The 25,040-nt window shown below is 32.7% G+C and overlaps 1 protein-coding gene across 4 annotated transcripts in view; it reads right to left on the minus strand.

The window, feature by feature from the left end:
- Window positions 1-25,040, minus strand: part of LOC118183393 (tyrosine-protein phosphatase non-receptor type 1-like) — a 103,671-nt gene that overhangs the window by 50,389 nt on the left and 28,242 nt on the right. For 2 of the 4 annotated variants that reach the window (XM_035352908.2, XM_035352907.2), the window contains exons 3-5: window positions 19,514-19,614; window positions 3,985-4,083; window positions 3,699-3,848 (exon numbers count right to left, since the gene is read on the minus strand). In XM_035352908.2, coding sequence (XP_035208799.1) covers window positions 3,699-3,848; window positions 3,985-4,083; window positions 19,514-19,614 — 350 coding nt within the window. The remainder of the gene's footprint in view (window positions 1-3,698; window positions 3,849-3,984; window positions 4,084-19,513; window positions 19,615-25,040) is intronic. The other 2 variants (XM_085808417.1, XM_085808416.1) reach the window with 1 other exon arrangement.

The raw sequence follows: 25,040 nt of genomic DNA on the forward strand, positions 1-25,040 counted from the left end.
CTGGTTGTTTAAAAATGCCTAGAATGAGGTATCTTAAATTAGAAGAAGCCCTTCAAAGATTTTTTGATGAAGAAACAGATGATGATAATGTTAATAATGACCAGAATGAAACTGATATTGTTGTTGTTTCCCCAGAAATTGCAGAAACTAGTGACGAAGAAGAAAGGAATGGCAATGTTTTAAATAATGATAATGATATTTTATCAAATGATACTGCTAGAGAAGTTGAAATTCATGCAAGAAGTAAGTTTCAGCTTTCTAAAAGCAGTTATAATCATACTAAAAAGTTTAAAAAGCAGAAGACTGAAATCATGAAGTGGATAGAAAAGGAAATGTTAGTGTCTCAGGAAGAACATGAAGAAAGGATAGAAGAGAAATTATAAAAGACAAAATACAAGGTAAAACTAGTGTGCAGATTTTTGATTTTCTTTTTGGTTTAGACATTTACTCTCTTCTCGTTGAACAGACAAATATATAAGCTCAGCAAAAAAAAAAAAAAAAAAGCCCAGAATTTATTGCATCTGAAACCTATATGAGAAGATTTATTGGAATATTATTGCTTACAGGATATCTATTCTTTACCTCAACTAGTATAGTCTTTAGAAGAAACTACTTTACGATAAAATTTTTCTTCTACATATTTAAAACTTACATGAAGTAGAGAGCTATGAAATTTCAACACAATTTATATTATTCCAATTAAATGTTAATATTTTACAAAAACAGAAAATACAAAAATGCAAGAAAATAAAACTTTCAAAATAAAAAAAAATATTAATATTTTTTTTAAATTACAAAATATCACATGAAATAAGTAAGTTAACTATGCCGCACAACTTAATCCAGAAGCTGCCACAAACTATTTTCATGGCAATCTTTTGGAAGGTTTCAAGGACAAGCAATGATTTTACATTTTTTTTTTTTTAAAGTCTAGGATTAAATTTTCTTAAAGGTCTGCCATTTAAGAAGACCGTTATTAAATTTGAAATATAATGTCAAAATCTTAAAAAAAAAAAAAAAAAAAAAAACCACTGCTCATCCAATTCAGCATTACTAATAGAAATAGCCCTTATAATGACTTGAGCATTCTTTAAACAATTAAAAAATTAATAATCGAGTTTCTCTGTTTAAGTCATCTCGATCAATTCCCAAAAGTTATTTATTTTTGTTTCATGATTTACTATGAAATTTGGTGTTTGCATCCTTTTTTTCCTGCTGGCCATGGACCTATTACATATTCCATTTTTGAATTCAATGACCTATATTTCAACTTTAAAATAATTTAGCAATAACATATTTATTGGGATCCTGAAATAAAAAACTAAATTCAAGAACTTCATCCCATCATCTTGATGTTAAACAATTTGATAACTTTATTGAAATTTGATAAATTTATTGAAAACACAAAATTTTTCCACATTTGTTTAAATTTTAAGTTATTTACAGCATTTGAATAAATTTAAATGGAGATTTTTCTAATTCAAATGTGACTCTCTTATGAAGAAAGGCCCACCAGTGGCCGAGCGGTAAAGTCACTGAACACTGGTAGTTCGGTCCGAGGTTCGAATCCCGCGAATGGGCTGGTTGCATGGGCATTTTCGTGGTTTTCCCCCACGTGTAACGTGTATACGAGCCAGTTTCCCTTAGAAAGTAATCCACAAAGGCATCCCTCCCCTTAGGCAGATAGCCCTAGTGTGCTTTGCCATAATTAAATACACCATCACCACCACCTTATGAAGAAAAAGACTACCATAAACAAAGATTACAATATGCAAGCAATGTTTTCCTTGGGATAAATAAACAAGCAAACGAAAAGAACAAGGGGTTTGTAAATTACAGACAAATTTAAAAGAGCTTGCATGAGCCCCCTATTACTCATCACTGCTTACATCTGCTCTAACTACTTCTAAGTTGGGTTTAAAGCTTCATATGCATTGTAAATTTAAATCTATGCATGTACCAAGTAAATTAACATTACATTTACAAACATTTTATAGACATGGATAAACATTTTTAGAGCAGATGTAAGCAGTGGTGAGTGATGGGGCTTATGCAAACTAACCATGGAATCATAAGCAGCAAATGCATCTAAAAATCACAGGAAACTTAGGTAACAAAAGTATTGTTAATAGAAGATCAAATCGACTTACACCTATTATCATTTGAGGTAAGCTTGCTGCAAAATTATGGTAAACTAATGAGAAAATGTTCCATTCCTAGAATGGTGAATAATTCATAAGGAACAGCTGTTTGAAGAAACTTTATCTATAACCAAATCTGCAGCTTAGTAAGACAGAGGTTAGCGGTATAAACATAATAATCATTTAACATAACTGCTTAACATAATAATTGCTACACTCCTTTGAGCATAGTTTGCCACAGTGCAACAAGAATTTTGATATCTGCAAGAATAACACTAATTACTACACTGTAATTCAATGGCCTATCATGCAAATAATTGCAGCTTCTCTTTCTTTGTAATTTCATGTTACCAACTCTACCCATTAAACACAATGAAAGAGATAAGAAAACATGAAACAACCAACTTCTCTCCGAAAAATCTGTTCAAAGTTTGAAAATGAGCATTTAACAAATATTGGGTCAGTCCATAAATTCGTGCACATTTTTTGGTAAATTTTTAATATATATAAAAAAAAATTTTTAATTTTAATCAATTTTATATTTTCCTCCATTACCTACAATGTCTCGCCATCTTACAGGCAGCTTTTTTTATGCCATTGCTCTAGAAAGACTGGTTTTGATGCAAAAAAACTTGAAAGTTCATTGTGTACATCCTGCTTAGAATTTATTTTTTTTCCCAGTAAAAAATTTTGTAAGGCACGCAATAAGTGAAAAATCACTCGTGGCAATATCTGGGAAGTAAGCAGGATGTGGCAAAAGCTCCCAATTAAATTCACTAATTTTTTGCAGCGTTGTTCAAGCCATATGCGGTCTAGCGTTATCATGATGAAACAACACTTTCTTGATACTCATCAATCGTGGGCGTTTTTGATCAATTCTGAGTTCAGACGGCAAAGTTGTTCACTATAAACTTCTGAATTAATCGTTTGATTTGGTTTTAACAATTCAAAACACCCTGAATGGGGTTCATCATCAATGCTGCTTTTTCCAACTTTAAATTTTTTAAACCATTTCTGGGCAATGTACATTATTAATTTTTATCGCTGCAAACCTGGCAGATCCATAACACGAAAATACAAAATGTAGCTCAGCACGTTTGTACTGATTATCTATATTCATCTTCTATGGGTACTAAAATGCGTTCGATATTTACGAAAGTTGGTGATGAACTGAATATGTTAGTGAAACAATGACAAATTTCAACAGGTTCAAAATTGTATTGTTTTAGTAAATGCGTCACAGTGAATTCCACACATACTCTTACTTACGAACTTATGGACTGACCCAATAGTTTATGATAAACAGCAGCATCACCTTTATTATCACACAGCCAAAGGTAGTAAAATATATGTGTGTGACCAGCTCATAGTTTCTTAATTTATATGCTGTTTACCATATTCTAAAAAAGGCAACTAGTAGTACCACAAGGAAATAAACAAAGCATTCTGTTATACTAATTAACGTCTAACACTATGGTTTCTAAAGTTATGATGAAAACAAAATAGCTTTAAAAAATATAATGGTGAAAGTTGGTAAATTAGTATAAATATATTTACCTCTAAATCTGTTATAAGGAACTCGCGAAGAATATAATATGAGTCATCTTTTGCATTTAAAAATGTAATTTTAAGTTGAACATCCATAAGACTCAATTCATCATCTCCTCCATTTTTGCTTCCAACTGGCCAATACTGATGACATTTCACCTAAAAGATGACGAATTTACAACTTAATTTTCCAAGACTTGTAAAATATGCTTTTTAATAAATATTCATTGTGACTGGAAATAAATATAAATTGTGCATTAATCAAACAAAGCATATAAATGAAAGAAAAACATACTGCATTTTTTTCAATGACACGATTTAACATAAGTATAGCTTTAGACTTTTGCTCCCAAACCATCAGCCAGAAGTGGCCTGTAGTCACTGGTAATGGACCCTATAAAATGCAATATAATGATTAGCATTTTTTAAATTATCACATAACATAACAATTGCAAGCTATTTATAATAGAAATTCAAATTAATATTTTCAGAAAAGAACATTTTATAAAAAATTGCTTTAAATTATGAAGAGTCATGCTGGTATCAAAACTTCACTGAATCTCTAGCTTCTCAGTAGTTGCTTAATCCCAGCAATGGTTTTTTAGTGACTAATATTTGATTAACTCATTGCAGCCTTAAGGGAGTTTAAAATACTCAAAAAATTATCAAAAGCTAATCACCCTGACACTAGATGAAACTAGAATCATGGTAAAAATACATAATGAACTATCAAAGCTAACTGAAATTAAAAATTCCATTCGACAGGGTTAATACACTGGCATGCCTTCTCTTTAATTTGGCACTAGAAAAAGTAATAATAGACTCAAACATCAGTACCAGAGGAAACATCTTTAATAAACTGGTACAGTTACTGGCTTTTGCTGATGACCATTATCATTATTGCTAGAACACCACCAACAATTAAGCTTTTATATCTTTAGGAAAGGAGGCTCAGGCTGGGCATCAGAATTAATGAAAATAAAACAAAATATATGCTGTGCACTAAAACAGACTTCAAGAACATTCACTTAGAAATTGGAGAACATAAATTTGAAACTGGTGACAGCTTCGCATATTTAGGCTCGAAAATTAACAACAGGAACAATATTACCACAGAAATACAAAAGAGAATCAAATCACTGCAGCCAATAGATGCTTCAGTGGAATGTGAAAATATATGAAATCAAAGGTAATCCAAAGAAGAAAAAAAAGTTTTACTGTAATATAGGACCAATTTTGACATGTATATGCACGTGAAACTTGGACCAAAGTGCAAGAATTATGATATGCTGGGCAATTTTGAAAAGAAGATTATATATGGGTTTTGAATTTTAGCTAAATTTTCTAAGGAAAAAAGCACTCTCAGCTTACATTCAGAAATATATGATATGCACTATTGATAATTAGCAACTAAAATACAAACAAGTCTAAGCTATAAATAAATGCATGCAAATTAAGATTTTGCAGACATCTGTTTATTATTTGATGTGCACCATCTCAGAATTAATTATCTGGAGTGCTGGGAAATAGTATTTTAAAATTTTAAGAAACCACAAACAGCTCCACATTGTTAAATATCATTTACTATAATTTTAGCAGGTAATTTTTTCCACTCTGTATTATTATATGAGCCACACCATTTGCAATGGTCCTTTTTTAAGTTTACATCTTGGAGTAAGGGGTAATTTTCACAGTGTATTTCTTTACATCTTTTTGTAATCTGACTATTGATGCTACTTCAATTTAATTTATTCCAGATTGTATAAATTACCATTTTTGCCACTTTTTAAAGATTTCATGTTTAAAATTTCTTTTTGGTCATTTTTTAATACTTACCCGAATGTTTTGATTTATTGTATTTCTATTGTTTTACTTCTATCTTGGCAGATTAGGCATGTAAAGTTGGCATCTTTAATTTTTCAGATGTCAAAATAATTTAAAGCAATTGATTTTGATATATCAGCTAACTTGGGACAAACAAAAACACATCTGTTAATGCCAGATAAAGTAGTAGTATCTCTGTAAGAATCTACCACTTCTAAAAAAAGTTTGAGTCAGTGATCAAACAGCTTCATCAAAATTATATTTCTAAATTGCATTTATGTATTTTTATATTTACATAATTATACCTTTCCAATTCAGTCAAAGGCTAATTTCTTAACTTACACTAAAATTACATTATACAGACAAAAGTCGTTAATCCGGACACCCATAATCCGGACCTCAAAGCTATAAAATTTCTGCGCATGCGTTAATGCATTGATGCATGTGCATATGCGTGTGTGCATAATACGTTTACGCATGCATGTTTCATGTATAATGGACGGTATAAGCTAAGCTAAAATTGTCTAATTATCTATTTCAGTTAATGTTGCAGGTTGCATTGTTCCTTAATCTTCCAATCGGATCCAGTTTATTATTTTTTGCAGACTGTTAGAGCAATTTTATAAAAGTAAGCTTGAACTTTCGATTATGTCAAATAGAATTTCTGATGCTGGAGCTGCCAAAGAATCTGCAAAGCGAAAGCATGTTTCGATGTCCATTAAACAAAAAGTAGAACTGCTGCATAAAATGGATAAAGGCATGAAGAAAGTGACAGACAGGTGATTTGTTTCTCTAACCATTCCGAAATCTGTTTATCAATTTCACGCTGCTCTGCGGATGCGGGGGGGGGGGGGGGGACATCGCGACACGCAATGAACTGGAAGTTGATCTGTCAGCACTATCCTTATCTTCAGGGCAGATGTTTTTATTTTATTCGGCTTATAATATAGTATTTCAATTTGATGTACTCCATCTTTGATATGAGTTAAATCAAATTCCTCGTCATTATAAATATCAGGAATACACATCAAATAGTTTTCTGGTTGCAATTTTCTAAATTCGACTATGCGTAATGTATGCTTTATGCATGCGCGTGTTGAAAGAAATGTTTAATAAAGTAAACAAATAAATATTAAGCTTTTTTTTTGCAAATTTTTGTATCCTTTAGATCATAATTGCTCTTTATTTCATAAATTACAGTTTCATATTTTTAATTTTATAATTTCTACATGCCATCTTACCAGATTTAAACTGATGATCTATAATCCAGAAAAACCCAATAATGCGAAATCGCCAAAGTCCCAACGAGTCCAAACTAAAGACTTTTGACTGTAGTTTCTAATAAGTATTTTTATAGTTTGATTAAGTTTCAACTTTTAAATTTATTCTTTGCCTGTTAGTTATCACTTAATTAATTATGTTAAGTCAATCATAGCAGCAATTGTGCAGGATTATTGTTTCAAAAGTCCTGTTTACAATCAAATTTCAATATATATATATGTAAGATACTCAATTCGATTCAATATTCAAACTTTATGTCGATTTCCTTACTTTCTAGTCACATGGAACACGCACACAGAATGAAACTAAGGAAAAGTTTTATCACAGGTTTTTTTTTTAATCCTCTTTCTCCTATTCCATTCTATTTATTATTTAATTAATTCAATTTATAAATAATTCATTTTCCTAATTATAGGTGTTCCATTTTTTTAAATAGTTCGCAATTTAGGCTAATAGTCTTCCATTCTTAATAAAAGTAATTGATGCATGTGCATATGCGTGTGTGCATAATACGTTTACGCATGCATGTTTCATGTATAATGGACGGTATAAGCTAAGCTAAAATTGCCTAATTATCTATTTCAGTTAATGTTGCAGGTTGCATTGTTCCTTAATCTTCCAATCGGATCCAGTTTATTATTTTTTGCAGACTGTTAGAGCAATTTTATAAAAGTAAGCTTGAACTTTCGATTATGTCAAATAGAATTTCTGATGCTGGAGCTGCCAAAGAATCTGCAAAGCGAAAGAATGTTTCGATGTCCATTAAACAAAAAGTAGAACTGCTGCATAAAATGGATAAAGGCATGAAGAAAGTGACAGACAGGTGATTTGTTTCTCTAACCATTCCGAAATCTGTTTATCAATTTCACGCTGCTCTGCAGGTGCGGGGGGGGACATCGCGACACGCAATGAACTGGAAGTTGATCTGTCAGCACTATCCTTATCTTCAGGGCAGATGTTTTTATTTTATTCGGCTTATAATATAGTATTTCAATTTGATGTACTCCATCTTTGATATGAGTTAAATCAAATTCCTCGTCATTATAAATATCAGGAATACACATCAAATAGTTTTCTGGTTGCAATTTTCTAAATTCGACTATGCGTAATGTATGCTTTATGCATGCGCGTGTTGAAAGAAATGTTTAATAAAGTAAACAAATAAATATTAAGCTTTTTTTTTGCAAATTTTTGTATCCTTTAGATCATAATTGCTCTTTATTTCATAAATTACAGTTTCATATTTTTAATTTTATAATTTCTACATGCCATCTTACCAGATTTAAACTGATGATCTATAATCCAGAAAAACCCAATAATGCGAAATCGCCAAAGTCCCAACGAGTCCAAACTAAAGACTTTTGACTGTAGTTTCTAATAAGTATTTTTATAGTTTGATTAAGTTTCAACTTTTAAATTTATTCTTTGCCTGTTAGTTATCACTTAATTAATTATGTTAAGTCAATCATAGCAGCAATTGTGCAGGATTATTGTTTCAAAAGTCCTGTTTACAATCAAATTTCAATATATATATATGTAAGATACTCAGTTCGATTCAACATTCAAACTTTATGTCGATTTCCTTACTTTCTAGTCACATGGAACACGCACACAGAATGAAACTAAGGAAAAGTTTTATCACAGGCTTTTTTTTTAATCCTCTTTCTCCTATTCCATTCTATTTATTATTTAATTAATTCAATTTATAAATAATTCATTTTCCTAATTATAGGTGTTCCATTTTTTTAAATAGTTCGCAATTTAGGCTAATAGTCTTCCATTCTTAATAAAAGTAATTGATGCATGTGCATATGCGTGTGTGCATAATACGTTTACGCATGCATGTTTCATGTACAATGGACGGTATAAGCTAAGCTAAAATTGTCTAATTATCTATTTCAGTTAATGTTGCAGGTTGCATTGTTCCTTAATCTTCCAATCGGATCCAGTTTATTATTTTTTGCAGACTGTTAGAGCAATTTTATAAAAGTAAGCTTGAACTTTCGATTATGTCAAATAGAATTTCTGATGCTGGAGCTGCCAAAGAATCTGCAAAGCGAAAGAATGTTTCGATGTCCATTAAACAAAAAGTAGAACTGCTGCATAAAATGGATAAAGGCATGAAGAAAGTGACAGACAGGTGATTTGTTTCTCTAACCATTCCAAAATTTGTTTATCAATTTCACGCTGCTCTGCGGATGCGGGGGGACATCGCGACACGCAATGAACTGGAAGTTGATCTGTCAGCACTATCCTTTTCTTCAGGGCAGATGTTTTTATTTTATTCGGCTTATAATATAGTATTTCAATTTGATGTACTCCATCTTTGATATGAGTTAAATCAAATTCGTCGTCATTATAAATATCAGGAATACACATCAAATAGTTTTCTGGTTGCAATTTTCTAAATTCGACTATGCGTAATGTATGCTTTATGCATGCGCGTGTTGAAAGAAATGTTTAATAAAGTAAACAAATAAATATTAAGCTTTTTTTTTGCAAATTTTTGTATCCTTTAGATCATAATTGCTCTTTATTTCATAAATTACAGTTTCATATTTTTAATTTTATAATTTCTACATGCCATCTTACCAGATTTAAACTGATGATCTATAATCCAGAAAAACCCAATAATGCGAAATCGCCAAAGTCCCAACGAGTCCAAACTAAAGACTTTTGACTGTAGTTTCTAATAAGTATTTTTATAGTTTGATTAAGTTTCAACTTTTAAATTTATTCTTTGCCTGTTAGTTATCACTTAATTAATTATGTTAAGTCAATCATAGCAGCAATTGTGCAGGATTATTGTTTCAAAAGTCCTGTTTACAATCAAATTTCAATATATATATATGTAAGATACTCAATTCGATTCAACATTCAAACTTTATATCGATTTCCTTACTTTCTAGTCACATGGAACACGCACACAGAATGAAACTAAGGAAAAGTTTTATCACAGGTTTTTTTTTTTAATCCTCTTTCTCCTATTCCATTCTATTTATTATTTAATTAATTCAATTTATAAATAATTCATTTTCCTAATTATAGGTGTTCCATTTTTTTAAATAGTTCGCGATTTAGGCTAATAGTCTTCCATTCTTAATAAAAGTAACTTAGTTTGATTTCCTTAAATTTTGACTAAAAAATTTAATTACTTTTGTTTTGTAACAGGTATTTTGCTGATTTATCTATAACTATTCAAAAATATTAAGCTAACTGCTTTTACTTTGAACTATGCCATGTGGATGGAATTTGAGGTCTTGAACACTTTCCCATTGTTACTAATCTTTTGAAAAAATTCTCGTTACAATTTATTATTAAATAATTTTTTCCCTAATTTTAGGCCTATTGCTTGATGAAATATTTCTCAATTCAGGCTAATACAGGATTCATACACACTTACATACGAGGGTTAGAACTTTAATAGTGGCAACTATTTATTTACAAGGAATACAAAAGTGATTCATGTCACCATGTTTTACAGTCCTTCAATATAGTCGCCAGCATTGTGTACAACCCGTTTCCAACGATGTGGAAGTCGCAGAATACCTGTAGCAGCGCCTGTTTTGTTGATAGTTTGAATGGACCGGTCTACTGCCGCAAGAATCTCAGGAACAGTTTGGAAGCGAGTGTCACAAAGTGGTTCCTTCATCTTAGGAATTAAGTCATAGTTACAAGGGCTTAGATCTGGGGAGTATGGTGGATGGTAAAGCACTTCCCAGCCCCATTCGCTTGAACAAATCAGTCACAGCTTGTGCTGCAGGCGACCGAGCATTGTCATGCAAAATGAGAGGAGTGTTCTGCAGAAAGTATCGCCGTTTTTTTTCTCAAAGCTGGTCGGAGATTGTGCTCCAAAAATGAGCAGTAATACTGCGCAGTGATGGTCTGCTGTGGGGGAACGGTATGCATTAGGATGACACCATCACAGTCGTACACGAGAATCATCATAACTTTCACATTGCTGGGGTTCTGACAAAATTTCGAACGTCGTGGTGACCCGTGATGATGCCATTCGTTTGATTGGCGTTTCAGTTCTGGCTGGTACGATAGGGCCCAAGTCTCATCCAGCGTAATGATACGGCGTAAAAAAAGCATCTCCTTCGCGCTCATAGCACTCCAGGTGGGTTTGGGCAGCATCGTATCGTAGCCATTTCTGCATTTCCGTCAACTGATGTGGAACCCATCGTGAAACAATTTTTCTCATGGACAGGCGTTCCTTCAGAATGTGCAGCACAGTCGTATGCGCTAAACCTGTTTGTCCGGCCAGCTGACGAATCGTTTGGCGGCGATCACTGTCCATTAGTGCGGCAACAGCTTGCACGTCTGCCACGTTTTGCCGTCCTTCATTGAATGCTTTCACCCATCTTGCTACGGTTCTGTAAGGCAATGCAGATTCCCCGCAAGCCTCTTGAAGCCCTTGATGACACTGTCGTGCTGTACGACCTCTGGCACATTCAATTTTTATCCAACATCGTTGTTCTTGTTTTGAAAACATCCTGACAACACTTGCTTTAGACCGTGAGCTAATACAAGGATCCGTTCTTTGCATCACTCCGCATGCGCGTGAAGTAGGCAGGACGAGTCTTTTTGTTGAGAGGTAAGGTAGGTATGTAGTTTACATGTGGTATACAGGATATTCTTTGGTTTTGTTGCGTAGCATTTTTTCAGCTGTGTTGCCACTATTAAAGTTCCAACCCTTGTACATGGAAATTAAGGACTTTTAAGGGCCATCAATGAAAAAAACTAAGGATATATCAAGCAAATAGAAAGTGAATAAATAAAGTCAGTCAATTATTATTATTTAAATCCAAACTTCATTTTTGTAATCTGTAAGAATAAAGTAAATTTGTAAGTAGGATGCATTATTATTAAACATAACAATTATGAAACAAATTCAAGAATAAAATGAACTTCATTAATTTTTTCAAGTAATTAGCATTAAATGATAAAATGTCCGAAACATTTATATTTTACACTTATAACAGTCTTGCATATTTTAAAGAATTTTAGTGGCTTTTTATTTAAATTTTACTAATAATTAGCTTTACATTGTTTCTTTTATGCCTCATTTCATTACACAGTCGCTCAGTTACGAAGCATATGTAAATTTCATGTCAGGTGGCATAAGTTAAACTGTGGAGTAAAAAATAATCGGCATGACACGTAATAAAAGTTTGGCTGTTGCCACTGCAGTTGCTTACTTAGAAACAGGTAGCTGATGATTAGAACAAATGTGAAGACCTGATGTTGTATGGTTGCAAATGTTGAAAAATAGCTGCATTTTGTTTAACCCAGTTAGTGTTGTAGTTTCGTACAGATTTGCTGGAATTATAATAACCCAGTTAATATACATTATTTAAAACAAAGTTGCAATAAGCTGCTAAAACACCAAAGATGATAGGTTGTTTTGTATTATTTTACGTCTCATTAATTTTAAGGAGTAAAGTTATATGTTAATTTTTACAGTTTGGGGCTGTATCTTGCATTCACAATAAGGATTAAGGAATGTAGATAACTCGCTTTAACATGTACAGATAACTTCTAAGGGTGAGCAGTTAGTTACAAGTAATTAAATTACGCAGTTAGATATCCTTACTCATAACAGATTTACATGCTTACAATTACAACTTTTTTTTTTATTTCTAAAAATTATCCATTAAGAAGGTATTTAGAATATTTTACAACAGTTACAGTTTATGATATTGATTCTAAAATGATATTAGTATAATTGTACATTAAAATCTACAAAACATAAATAACAAAACGCTTATGCATCTTTTTAATTTGAAAATTTTTTTATGCATCTTTTTAATTTGAAAATTTTTTTATGTATTTTAACCAATTTACATCAGTTTCCTTCTCTTTAGCATTTTTTCTAAGTTTATTTATTTCAATAAATAAATTAATGTTGCCACTCATCTCTGTTTCATCTCCTAATTTACTAAATGTTTGAACAATGTACTTTTGAAGAATAATTCTCTTAAAATCAATTTCTTTTTCATTCAATTTCATCTTCATTTCAGAATTTTCAGATTTAATTAAAGGTTTCAGTTATTCTAGAGAACTGCTTGTACAGAATGTATAGAAGAAACTGCTAATTTTATTTCTTTAATAATAAGAATACTGAAAATAAATATGAAATGATATAAAGTGTCAAGGACAGCACTAGAGCCAGTACAGCTGAATTTTTAGAATTTACTGAAGCACCAAGCAGCAAAATTTTTAGAATTTAGGACAAGGATTGAGGTATGTATGGTGCTCCGAAACAGAATGATGACTCTTTTAATAATTTGTCGGTTTTCAATTTCTTTGATTGCATCAATGCTTGTGCCTAGTTGAAAGATAAGAAAATGAAGGGAAGACAAGCATGTTAAATGAAAAACATGGCATCAAAAGGAGAAAATGAAAATAATTTTGCTTTCACTGTTTTTTGAAAAATTCATCATAATTTTTTTTAAAACATGCCCACTATGTGTTAATACCATGAAGACACTTTTATTTCATCAGATTTTTCTGGAAATTGTAGGTCTATAAATCTTGACTTCAAAATAATAATCTATAAATTTTGATTTTAGACCTTCCAAAAATACAAGGTCTAAAATCCAAAATAAACTTTATCCCTACCATCTCTGTAAGAGCAAAAAGCCAGTAGATTTTTGAACAAAAGAAATTCTCAAGAGATGCAGAAAATGAATTTTTAAAAGAAAACTGATACATATTTAAATATTCTGAAACAATTACATGGGAAAAAAATGCTTATCAAGAAAAAATATAAAAGAAAATTAATTTTTAAATAATTACAACAGTAATTTTTTTTTTTCCTAAGAAGTGTCTCAATTTGTGTTTTATAGCATTTATTATTTTGTTTACTTTTCAGAACCAAAATACTTGTAAGTCATCAAAATGAACAGTAATGTCATTTAAAAATATGGCAGGAGAAAATATTTTTTTTTATTTTAATGTTTATTTCATAAATATAATTTTAATATATTATCATTATTTTTATAATAATCAATGTTATTATGTTTGTAAGAAAAATCGTCAAAATTTCACAAATCTTCAAACGAAAAATTTTGTATACTACCTGAGCTTGAAATTGCCAAAATGTTGACAAGTCACATTTTGGCAATTTCAAGCTTAGGTTGTACACAAAAGTATAAATAAATTTAACGTCAAAAATTCAAACGCTAACCCATCAATACATGTGAATTGCTCTCCAAAAATACTCCTCCAAAATGTTAACTCATACTCAAAATGGCAGTCAAGAAATGTCAGACGTGTAAAATTAAGGAACTTTTGCCACATTGGGCTGATATTAAGGACTAAAAAATCTTTTCAAAAAAAACACTTAGGACTTTTTAAGTACTCTTAAGGAAGAATGAGCCCTGTAACAATCTCCCATTTTCAACAAAATTAACTTGGTTTTGTTTCTTTAATTCTTGACATCAAAAAATGTAATTGCTTTTAACTTGTGACAGTTATTTAGAAGTTTTGAAGAACATTAATTTAGCAAATATTGTTATTTATTGCTAAATTTTGGTTTTAAACTGACCAACTGGTTTCTAATTTTGAAAATTTTTATTTTATACCATTTCACTTTTACACAGTATTATTTGTTTATGGTCACATCAGAGCAGATTATATCTCAATGATTAGTTAAAAAATTTTTAATTAATTTTTAAAGTATTCCTTAAAAATTTTAATGACCTCACATTTAATTTTTTTTTTAAATTTTACACTCACTTTTGTATGATCTCTTAATATGTTTTTATAATCAATCATCTAGATATAACTCAGAAACATGCATCTGTTGAAATTTTTTTGCCTACTTCTTGAAAAGCACCAAAGAATTTTCTACCACTTGCTTTATTATATTGTTACGTTATTCTATTGAGTTGCTTTGTTTTCACTTCAGTTTTGATTAATATTCTTCCCGTTAGATAGCTGGCCACCAATTTTGATTTATTTACTATCTCATGATTATTTAATTAATTTTGCAGAATACAGCACAAACTTAATTTTGAATATATATATATATATATATATAAAGATTAAATTAGAAACGTAAATTTCCCTTCTCAATTCTAAAAATAGTAACCTTTCTTTGCACTGTGTCATTTCCAGAAAATCTTATTCTAATGATGTAAATGGAACTGAAACCCAAAATTTAACCAATCACAGACTAGTTGTACTTTGTGGCACCTATCTTGTATAAATAGCTAATAACTGCATAGTTTCTCTCTCTTTCACCTCTTTGCGTGTTTGCTCACAGCTTGTTGCTGAGACTGCTAACTATTCGCCATTAATTAAAATGTAATTACGTATTTAAAATTACGGGCATGTTTAGCACCCCTAATCTTCTATAGATATGTATTAAGAAATAGGTCATTAAAGAATAAATGAGGTTTAACTATCCAGCTGGTCGTGCTTCTAAAAATTCATCCGATCATCTATTACGCAATAATGTCCAACCATCTACACAGCAGTTTTTCCAGCTGTGATTAAAAAAAAAACTTCAATCTTTTCAAAGTAAAACCTTACGTATGGCCCTGAATGCAGCCTGGTACGTCCGTACAGATGTGATTCATTCGGACCTAAATATTAAACCTGTAGATTATCATATTAAAAAGCTTAGTCAAAATTTATTCCTCAAAATTGAACAGATTGATAACTGAGCACTTCAGCAGATTCCAGCATACGATCCTGCTATTCGCAGCTCACAGAAGAGACCAAGAGCCGTGATTGGCCGAGAGTTCGGCATCTACCCTCCATCCAAAAGGGCAAGACACGCCCTCTCAACATCAGTTCCAGCTCCCGCGCCATGAAGGAAGGACGTCTCTTCAGCGAGCTGCCATATAATTGCTTATTTCATCCTCTGCTACTACTATCAAGATCTTCAAGCAAAGTTATCAATCTGTTTACTTAAGAATCACATCTCCCGCAGATTTCAAATCTGCCTATGAATATTTTCATCGCGATCTCAATAATTATTTGCACTCCCCAACACAAGCCACATGCCAATGAGCCTATTAATCGTAAAATCTTTCCTATCCACTTTTTGCTTTAGTGTTTGTACTGTGTATAAAAAATTATAAAAAACCAAAAAAATTATAAAATATAAAATACAAAAAAATTTTAAAAACCTAAAAACTTATAAAAAAATTATGAAACTTAAGTTTTTATTTTCTCATCTCTATCCCTAAACTTTCTCGAGCCTGTGGCTCCCTCTAGTGTGCATCAAGTAAATCACTTATGCCAAATTTTTCTTATTTATGCTCGCTTTTAGTAATTCTGATGTGGAGGTAGATGGTTTTGAACCATAGGAACTCCGAAATTTTTAAATCATTGGCATTGGCTGTGATTAAAAGTGAATTGTTTTCATCTTCCGCCAAAATTACAACTATTACATATGTATATATTAAATTGAGACCTCATGATTCAAAGCTTTTCAGATTTAAGGGCTGTCTACTAAGTATTTTAATACTTAATCTAATATTTTATTTAGCTTGAAACTGAAAATAATTTAACATGTATCTTGCACTATAATTAGCTAAAAAAAAATCACATTGATATGGAGAAACAATATCATAAGTTGAATTTCCAATTGGCATAGTCCATTGAAATTAAAAAAGTAAATCATCACTAAAAACTTCATATTGTGCCATAAAAGGGTGCATTCTCCTGCTTTTGGTTGTTTACTGAATTACATTTAACCAACTCAATACAAATTTTGTTACAATCTTACATGGCAACATGATGATTTTATGACGTAATGCAGGAAATATATGAGAAGGGAAAAAAAAAACTGTGACTATGAATATGATTACAAAGAATGTGCTGTTCATTTCATGTGTTATGTAGTACATCTTTCTTGATATATCAAAATCACAGATTTGATACGTTATTGATACAATACGTAATCCAATGAATTTTCATCATGCATGTTTGTCCATTACCAACAGAGTTGAACCAATTTCTTTCACTAACTTTCTATTACACTATCTGACTTTTGATTTACTTCTGATCCCAAAACATCACTGATAAATTCTGACAGATCTCAATTTGAAGCAGTGTGGCGGCTGTGGGCTGAGGTTATTTGTGGCCCTAACTTGTTCTATGTTTTTGTGCTTTTGCATAGGCTTTGCTCGTGCTCAGATCTATGGGCCGAAACAGAAGCGTAGTACAGAACCTGAGGCTGGGACATGAGAGAGGAATTCTCTACCACCTGTACAAAAGAGCCCCTACGCAAGAGGTTCAAGAATTCAAATTCTCAACTTCTACCAGTGTTGAGTGGCTCCGCCAACATCGCATATCCTTGTCCAGCATCTGTATACTAACGATTAGGGATGACTTGTTGCCGTGTTTTGAGCCCACTGCGTTGATGTGATTGATTGCTGCACTGGTGGGCTGCTCCGTTCACTAGGAGTAGCTAGTTCGGTCCATTGAATACTTGTGGAGCAAGGTGCCATGGATGATGCAAGTGACATAGTTCTGCAGTTTTCCCCAGGTGTGCGGGAGGAGGAGGTGCATGCTCGTGTCAAGACAAAGGGGCACACTGATTTATAGCTTGAAGTTCTTCGACATTTAGGTGGTTAAGAAACTATTACAACCACTCAAGGTCATCAATTCGAGTCTTATTTATAAGCTCCAACAAAAGCCCTATGCATGCAACAAATATGCACAACTGCTTATTATCATCAAAGCAATGGCTTAATAGAGGAATTTTAGTGTCCTTTAAAATCTGCATTAATGTGTCATAAAACTCAAAAGTGGATGGAAATTTTACCAACTGTCCTGCTTGGGCGAACAGCTCTCAAAGAAAGTACCGGCTGCATTCCCGCTGAAATTGTGTGTGGAACAACAATTAAATTTCCGGGTGATTTTTTTCGACATATTGAATGGTACAATTTATCCTGTTGAATATATCAAACTTTGAAACTGCATGCAGCAGCTTAAACCAAAACCAACTAAATCACACACAACAAAAGCAGTGTTTATTCACAAAGATTTTAAAATGTGTTCGTATGTGCGCGACATCATGCAGTACGACAAAAACTACTATCACATTACTATGACCCTTTTAAAGTGCTCAAAGGTTTTTAAATCATCCATTTCACAAAAAAGAAACAGTTTCTGTCTCAACTACCGTGTGAAACTAGCACTTATATCTAATACAAACATGGATATATGTTTATCCTGATACTGTACAACCTGCATCTGTGAATCACTGCAAACCAAATATTCATCAAACTCATTACGAGCGGTGTGCATTTCGCTGATTTTTGCATATTATCACAATGATACTGGAGGAGGAGTATATGGCAGACCACTTAAAGATAGGAAATTTATGTGTGCAGCCCCCTCACAGATAAGTGTTCGAGCTGTTACAAGGTGTGAGGCGACCAGTCCTGACATTACAGAAACAGTAGTATTTCAAGAATCATAACTTCATGGCCAATATCAAGGGGTTTTAGCGATCTGAAATCTGTCTGTCATGGGAACTTCTCAATTTCAGGAAGGCTTATGGATTAATGATACATTTTCTCCTCTGATGTTGTTTCAACTATTATAAATCAGAGGAAGTAAAACTTGACCGAAAAATTAAGAGGACGTGACTAATTCAGTCTGCAAACTATTTCAGACAAGGCAAGAATTTAGAATGCTCCTACATTCACAACTAGAGAGACTCTTATAGCTTGCAAGATACTCATATATGAAGACAATAACTTTCTTATCTTACTTATGCATTCAATATTGTTAATTCATGTTACTGTATTAATAACAGAGTTTCTCATGATTTATATATATATGTATATGTATATATAAATCATGAGAAACTTTTATTAATACAATAACAGAGTATAATAATAAATTTGCTTTTAGTTCTATATGGAGGGAGTAACACACAAGCTGAACAAATCACAAGTCAGTTACCATTCTTTATATGAAGTCATGCCATTACCACAGAGCATCGTTGTCACCCTAGTAAGCACGGAACAACACCGAGCCATACATCAGCTTCAGTCCACGGTCTGCCACACATGAAAGCAAATAACACTTCTCATTTCATATGTAGCAATGGACTTTCTATAGTTAAATTTATTTTAACCCACACAAAATGAATAAAAAATTTCTTCATGAAACTTCCTCAAAGTTACATATTATACAAAACAGCCAACCATGTACTTTTAAGTGATAGGACCTAAGCCATATGCCAAAGGAAATAGTTGCTTCCTGGAAAACCTATATGCTTTGTTAATCTAAATCACACTTACAAATAGGACTCCAAAACGTTTAAGCCATGAAAGAAAACATAAGCGATTATTCTCTATTTAAAAATTATTTAATAAATGCCATATTAAATGCTACAAGTACATAATGAAAATTGTTAATTTTTATTATTTTTTTTAATTAACACTTCTACCATGAATAGTCAAACGTATATAATTTATTTATTTTTGTTAATATCCAGAGCCTTTACTTTCACCAAGCCCCCAGTAACAAAATAAATTACACATATTTCACTGCTTAAAACAAAGCAAAAATCATGCATGTTTCAGAGAAGTATCTCGATATAAAAGATAAATGCAAACTGAAAGGGGGAATACATTACTAAATATGACATACAATACAAAAATTTTACTTAACTTTCAATATGAACAATAACTATGAATACAATGAAAAATTTTACTAATTCATTACTGTATCTAGTTACTTACTTGAGTTAAAATATATGACCTATCAGCTGATGGAACACTGACAAGGCTTGCATTGATATAATCTTTGTCACCTCTTTGTAAACGTACTCTGCTATGGTCAACTGCAATAAAAATAACTTTTTTTCATATTCCCACAGAAATTGGAATTTTTTCATATGAAATATGTCTACATCTTCAACTGCTTAACTCTACGAATAATGAGCAAGTTTTGTTATTTTTTCAGTTCTAATTTCAGTTAAAATTGTCTAAGTACTTCCAACTGTTTTAGTGGATTTATAATTTAAACTTACATTGCATTGAGGAGGACTTCAAAATTTTCAGATGAACTGCTATAATTAAATACATCACAATGGTTCTTCAACCAATTGTGGATACAGAAGCACAGTATTTTTCAAGTGGTATGGCATTGCAACTGAGTCTGATGTATCCTACTCTTGATAACTTTATAACAGATTTGATCGAGTTCATTTATATTTTTACTAGCTTTTGTAATTTTTAGCTTTTAGTTTCACATTTTTACAATTCTTATTTTACATATTTATAGGTTTTTTTTTTTTTTTTTTTAAATTTATTGACACACTTCTTTTTCTTTTCACTTTCTTTCTTTTTTCTGAATTACACTTCTTTTGGGTCTTTGTGTAAAACTGGGTCTAAATTGTTTATTAATATTTGTCTATACTGATAAATTTTCAGCAGCATACTGCATGAAAATACTCAGAATAATTTTATTTTTAAAGAAAACATTTTGTGATATTACACATGTACACTGATGAAATAAATTAAGAAAATTTGCATATTTCATCGGATTGCATGAAAAGAACTGAACTTTAGGAAAACCCACTGCTTTTAGATAAAAATGCAAATTGTGTATGGCAATTTTGTAAGTGTACACGTGGTGTGTAGGCGAAGCTAGAAGAAAAACAGGCTTTATAAGCGTGTGGAGGGTAAGACGAACTGCGTTCGCTAGCACACCTCGGCAAATTTCTTGGTGTTATCTTGCAGCAATTGGTTAAATTCACATCGGAACAGTAAAAATGAGTAACCATCAACGTTTAGATGATGGAATGAAATGGCGAATTGTGGGGAGGCTAGAGGCAGGCCAACTGCAAGACCAGATATGCAGAGAGTTTAATTTAACGCCCAGCACCTTGTGTAACCTATGGAAACAGTTCCAGGATACTGGATCCATCGAGAGAAAGCCTGGCAAGGTTGTCCAAGAGCCATGACGACCAGAGATGATCGCTATTTGTCCATTTTAGCGAGGTGTAACAGAGGGGCTACAGCTTCTCAGCTCTCTTGGGACCTGTATGCAGCCTCAGGAACCCATGTAACAAGGCTGATTTCCAAAAGACCGAATGAGAGAGGGTTGTTTGCCAGAAGACCGGCTGTTTGCATCCCACTCACATCTATAGACAGGAGAGTCAGATTAGCATGGTGCAGGCAGCATAGTGATTGGAGTATAGAGCAATGGACGACCGCTCTGTTCACCGACGAGTTCCGTTTTAGCCTAAACACCGATTATCACCAGGGACCTGCTACCTACCCTCCAATGTCTGCGAAATCAACAATTGTGGCAGTGTAATGGTCTGGGCAGGCATCGTGTTGGATGGCAGCACACCTTTCCATGTCTTTGACAGAGGCTCTGTGGCTTGTGTGAGGTATACGGATGAGGTCTTGGAGCCCTATGTTCGCCTTTTCCAGAGTGCAGTAGGCCTCCGAGTTCATCTTGCAGAATGATAACGCGAGGCCACATACAGCTCTTCTGGTTGACGAATTTCTCGAGAGTGAGGATATTCGCCAGATGGATTAACCAGCCAGGTCTCCAGACCTCAACCCTATAGAGCATGTCTGGGACACTGGGGAGGGCAATTGCAACTCGCAACTCCCCTTCAAGAACCATCCAGGAACTGAAAACAGCGTTGCTGAATGAGTGGGACCAATTGCCACAGGCACTAATAAACTGCTTTATTTCCAGTATGACATCACGCTGCGAGGGCTGTATGGCTGTAAGAGGGGACCATACCCCCTATTAACCCGTTTCTTTTGTGTCTTCTGCAACTGCTGTTTCAGTCCTTCAGACTGCCATGAGTGTTACACACAAACATGTGTGTCTATTATACCTGTTGAATGTTTATTTTGTTTGTATTATATCAACCTATGTTCACACCAAATTTTATTAAAATCTGTCCAGTAGTTCTGGAGATTGTAGATAAAATATGAAAATTCTCTTTATTTCTTACATCAATGTATATGTAGTAAAGCAGACACTCTTTGTAATGATGTAGAAATATTGATGGCATAGACCAAAAGACGGCAACCTGCTACTCGCGAGCCACATGCGGCCCTTTGGATGTGAAGCTGCGGCTCTTTAGTTCCATACTCAATTATTATCTATTTTATCAAAAAACAGAGAAACAGAGAAAAAAAAGCAGAGATATTTTTTAGAAGAAGAGAAAAACAATATGAAGAGCATCGAGAATTCAACTGGGATTGGACGCAGTCGTTCGCTTTCATATACAATTTCATATGCCTTGAGACTTGTCTCATTGGCCTTGAAAAACTCGCACACAATAAGAAATCATATTTAGAGAGACACTTCAGTAAAAAACATACTCAGTTTGCTAGAAAATATCCAGCCGGTGAAGAACGAAAGAAAGCTGTCGAAAGCTCCAAAAACAAAAACAGCAATCAAATTCGATGTTAAGTAACTGGATGCAATCTACAAGTAATGTTAATCTGGCAAGCTTCGCGGTATCATTAGAAATTGCAAAAAAAGGCAAACCATTCACAGATGGTGAGTATGTCAAAGATTGCTTCATACGTGCAGTTGAAGAACTGTTTTGCAATTTCAAAAACAAACCAGAAATCTTGAAAAAAATCAAAGATTTGCCACTGTCTGCTAAAACAAAATAGAAAAGCTAAATTGTCTTCAAATGTAACATATTTGCAGGTGGAAGATATTCAGCTTTCTTCTGCTTTATCATCTGCTATAGATGAGACTTGCGACATAAAAGACACGGCTTAAGTTGCCCTTTTTGTCAGGTACGTGTCTTCCCGAGATCCAAAAGAAGAACTTAAAGGATTGATACCGCTCTCGGGACAAAATAGAGGAGAAGACATAGCGAATGCCGTGCAAAAATGCCTTGAAATCAATAAGATCGATTTAAATAAAATGGTTTCAACAGCAACTGATGGAGCCAGAAGTATGACAGGAAAAAATACGTTTCACTGCACCAAGAAGCGCTTTGTGCCCCAACATTTCCGGTCGAAATAGTTGAGGTTATGAATTTGGTAATCAAGATTGTTATCAGCATTTTGTCAAAAGCACTGTGCCATCATCAGTTTAAAGAATTCTTAAACAAAATGGAGACTCAGTATTCCGACCTCCTTCTTCACAATAAAGTGCAATGGCTTTCCAAATGAAAGGTGTTGAAACTTTCTGCTTTGTGCTTGAATGAAATAAATACATTCCTAAATGAAAAAGGCATTAATCACCTTGAATTAGAGCGACAAACGGTTGCAAAAATTTTACTTTATGGTGGATGTCACAGTGAAATTATATGAGCTGAATCTAAAACTGCAAGGAAAGAGAAATCCAGCCTATGTTTTAGAAGAAGAAGTGGTTTGTTTTGAAGAAAAATTAATTCTTTTTGCAGAAGATATTCAGAGCGATAAATTACTTCATTTTCAATTTCTAAAGCAATATCGCGATAAAACCATTGCAACTGTTGACACGAATTACTTCAGCACAGTTACAAAAAAATTAAAGATGATTTGAGTAATTCAAAACCAACAAAACCACTCTAGCATTCATAGTAAACCCTCTCAACACAAATAGTAATGCAAAACACTGAGCCATTTGGAATTGATACTGAATCGCTAGAAATGCAATTGATCGATTTAAAAAGTAAAGCTTTGTGGAGTGGAAAATTTACAGAGTTGAAAAGCAAGTTGGAAGAGTTGGAGGTCCAGAAATGAATGTACGTAATGCAACAAAAGTGGACAGCTATAAAAGAAATGCTGCGAGTTGAGGCACTTATATTCGATTCATGGAATAGTCTTCAGATTGCTACAGTGAGGTGAAGAAGTTGGCATTTGGAGTGCTGACTATCTTCGGATCGACACATTCTAGCGAGCAAGCGTTCTCTTGCATGAATATGATTAAAAGTACAGTAAGAAGCCAACTAACAAATAAAAATGTAGAGTCGTGTTTGAAACTTAAAACAACCAGTTATGAGCCAAATTTGTCCAAACCTTCTAAAACCATGCAAAGCCAACGCTCCCATTGAATTTGTTTGCTCAATTGTTTTTTTTATTGAAGTACAAGTTAATGTTGTAAGTAAATGTTTAATTGTTTTAATTTCTTACTTAAATAATAAGTAATTATCTAATAATGCCATATATATATATATATGTATGTATTATCTAATTTGTTGTGAAAAACACTATTTATATATGAATAGATAGATATTTTTCTTATGAATAAATAGATATTTTTTCCTTATGAATAAACAGATTACCTTTTGTTTATCGAAAAACATTATTTATGTGAGTACTATTTATTGTTGCCATGAAAAAATTTGCTGGCTCTTTAAACACTTTGAAATTTTGTAAATTGTAATTTTTGACTCTTCCGACTCAAAAGGTTGCCGACCCCTGGCATAGACTGTTGATCCATACTGAAAAACAAACTTGGTAGCCAAGGAAGATTAATTTCAAATGATATTTTCTGCCACGGAAGCCAAGGAAGATTAATTTCAAATGATATTTTCTTAATTTCAAATGATGGTTGATCTTTACATTATGGTAACTTGGCGATTTTTTGGCGAAAATTTGGCGACCAACTCTCCTACAGCAACCCTCTATTTTTTTTTCCCGCCGCCATTTTGTCTTCACGAAGAAAAGACATGTTTCTTTTCTTTTTATCTACTGAACACTTCTTCCAACAATCTACTAGCCGAATTACACTTATGCTAGAAATTTTATCTAACAAAACTGCTTAATCATAACAAATATTCACTGCAAAATTGGGAAAAGTGCACAATATCACACTCCTTACGTGTTTTTCAAAATAACACATACACATAAACCATGTACACGTCAACTTATTTTTCCTTAAAAAAACATCCCAGAATTCCACAAAAATGGCATTGCGCACACTCTTCACTATATCCATGTACACTGCTTTTTTCTCATAAATTAGAAAAATTTCACGAAAATACATGACAATTTTCTGAATCTTTAAACCCGGTAAAAAGAACATATATGAAATTACCTGATCACGAAAAAGTTTATACCCTTTCCAAATATGAACATTTCCACATATAAAATAAATAAAATATCCAAAAACTTTTACCTCTAAATCATCTATTATATTACACACGTCACCAACGAATTCATACCGCAAGCATTACAAATACTTAGTGTCAAATATTTAAATTATTTCCATGCACGTTTACTTCAACTTAAACGTATACCAAATTCCTACAAACATAAAATTCACAAAATAACTACAGTCAAAAGTCGT

This window comes from Stegodyphus dumicola, chromosome X1, assembly GCF_044657685.1.
Source record: "Stegodyphus dumicola isolate Sdum_Otavi_A_Nest chromosome X1, ASM4465768v1".
Taxonomy (NCBI): Eukaryota; Metazoa; Arthropoda; class Arachnida; order Araneae; family Eresidae; genus Stegodyphus; species Stegodyphus dumicola.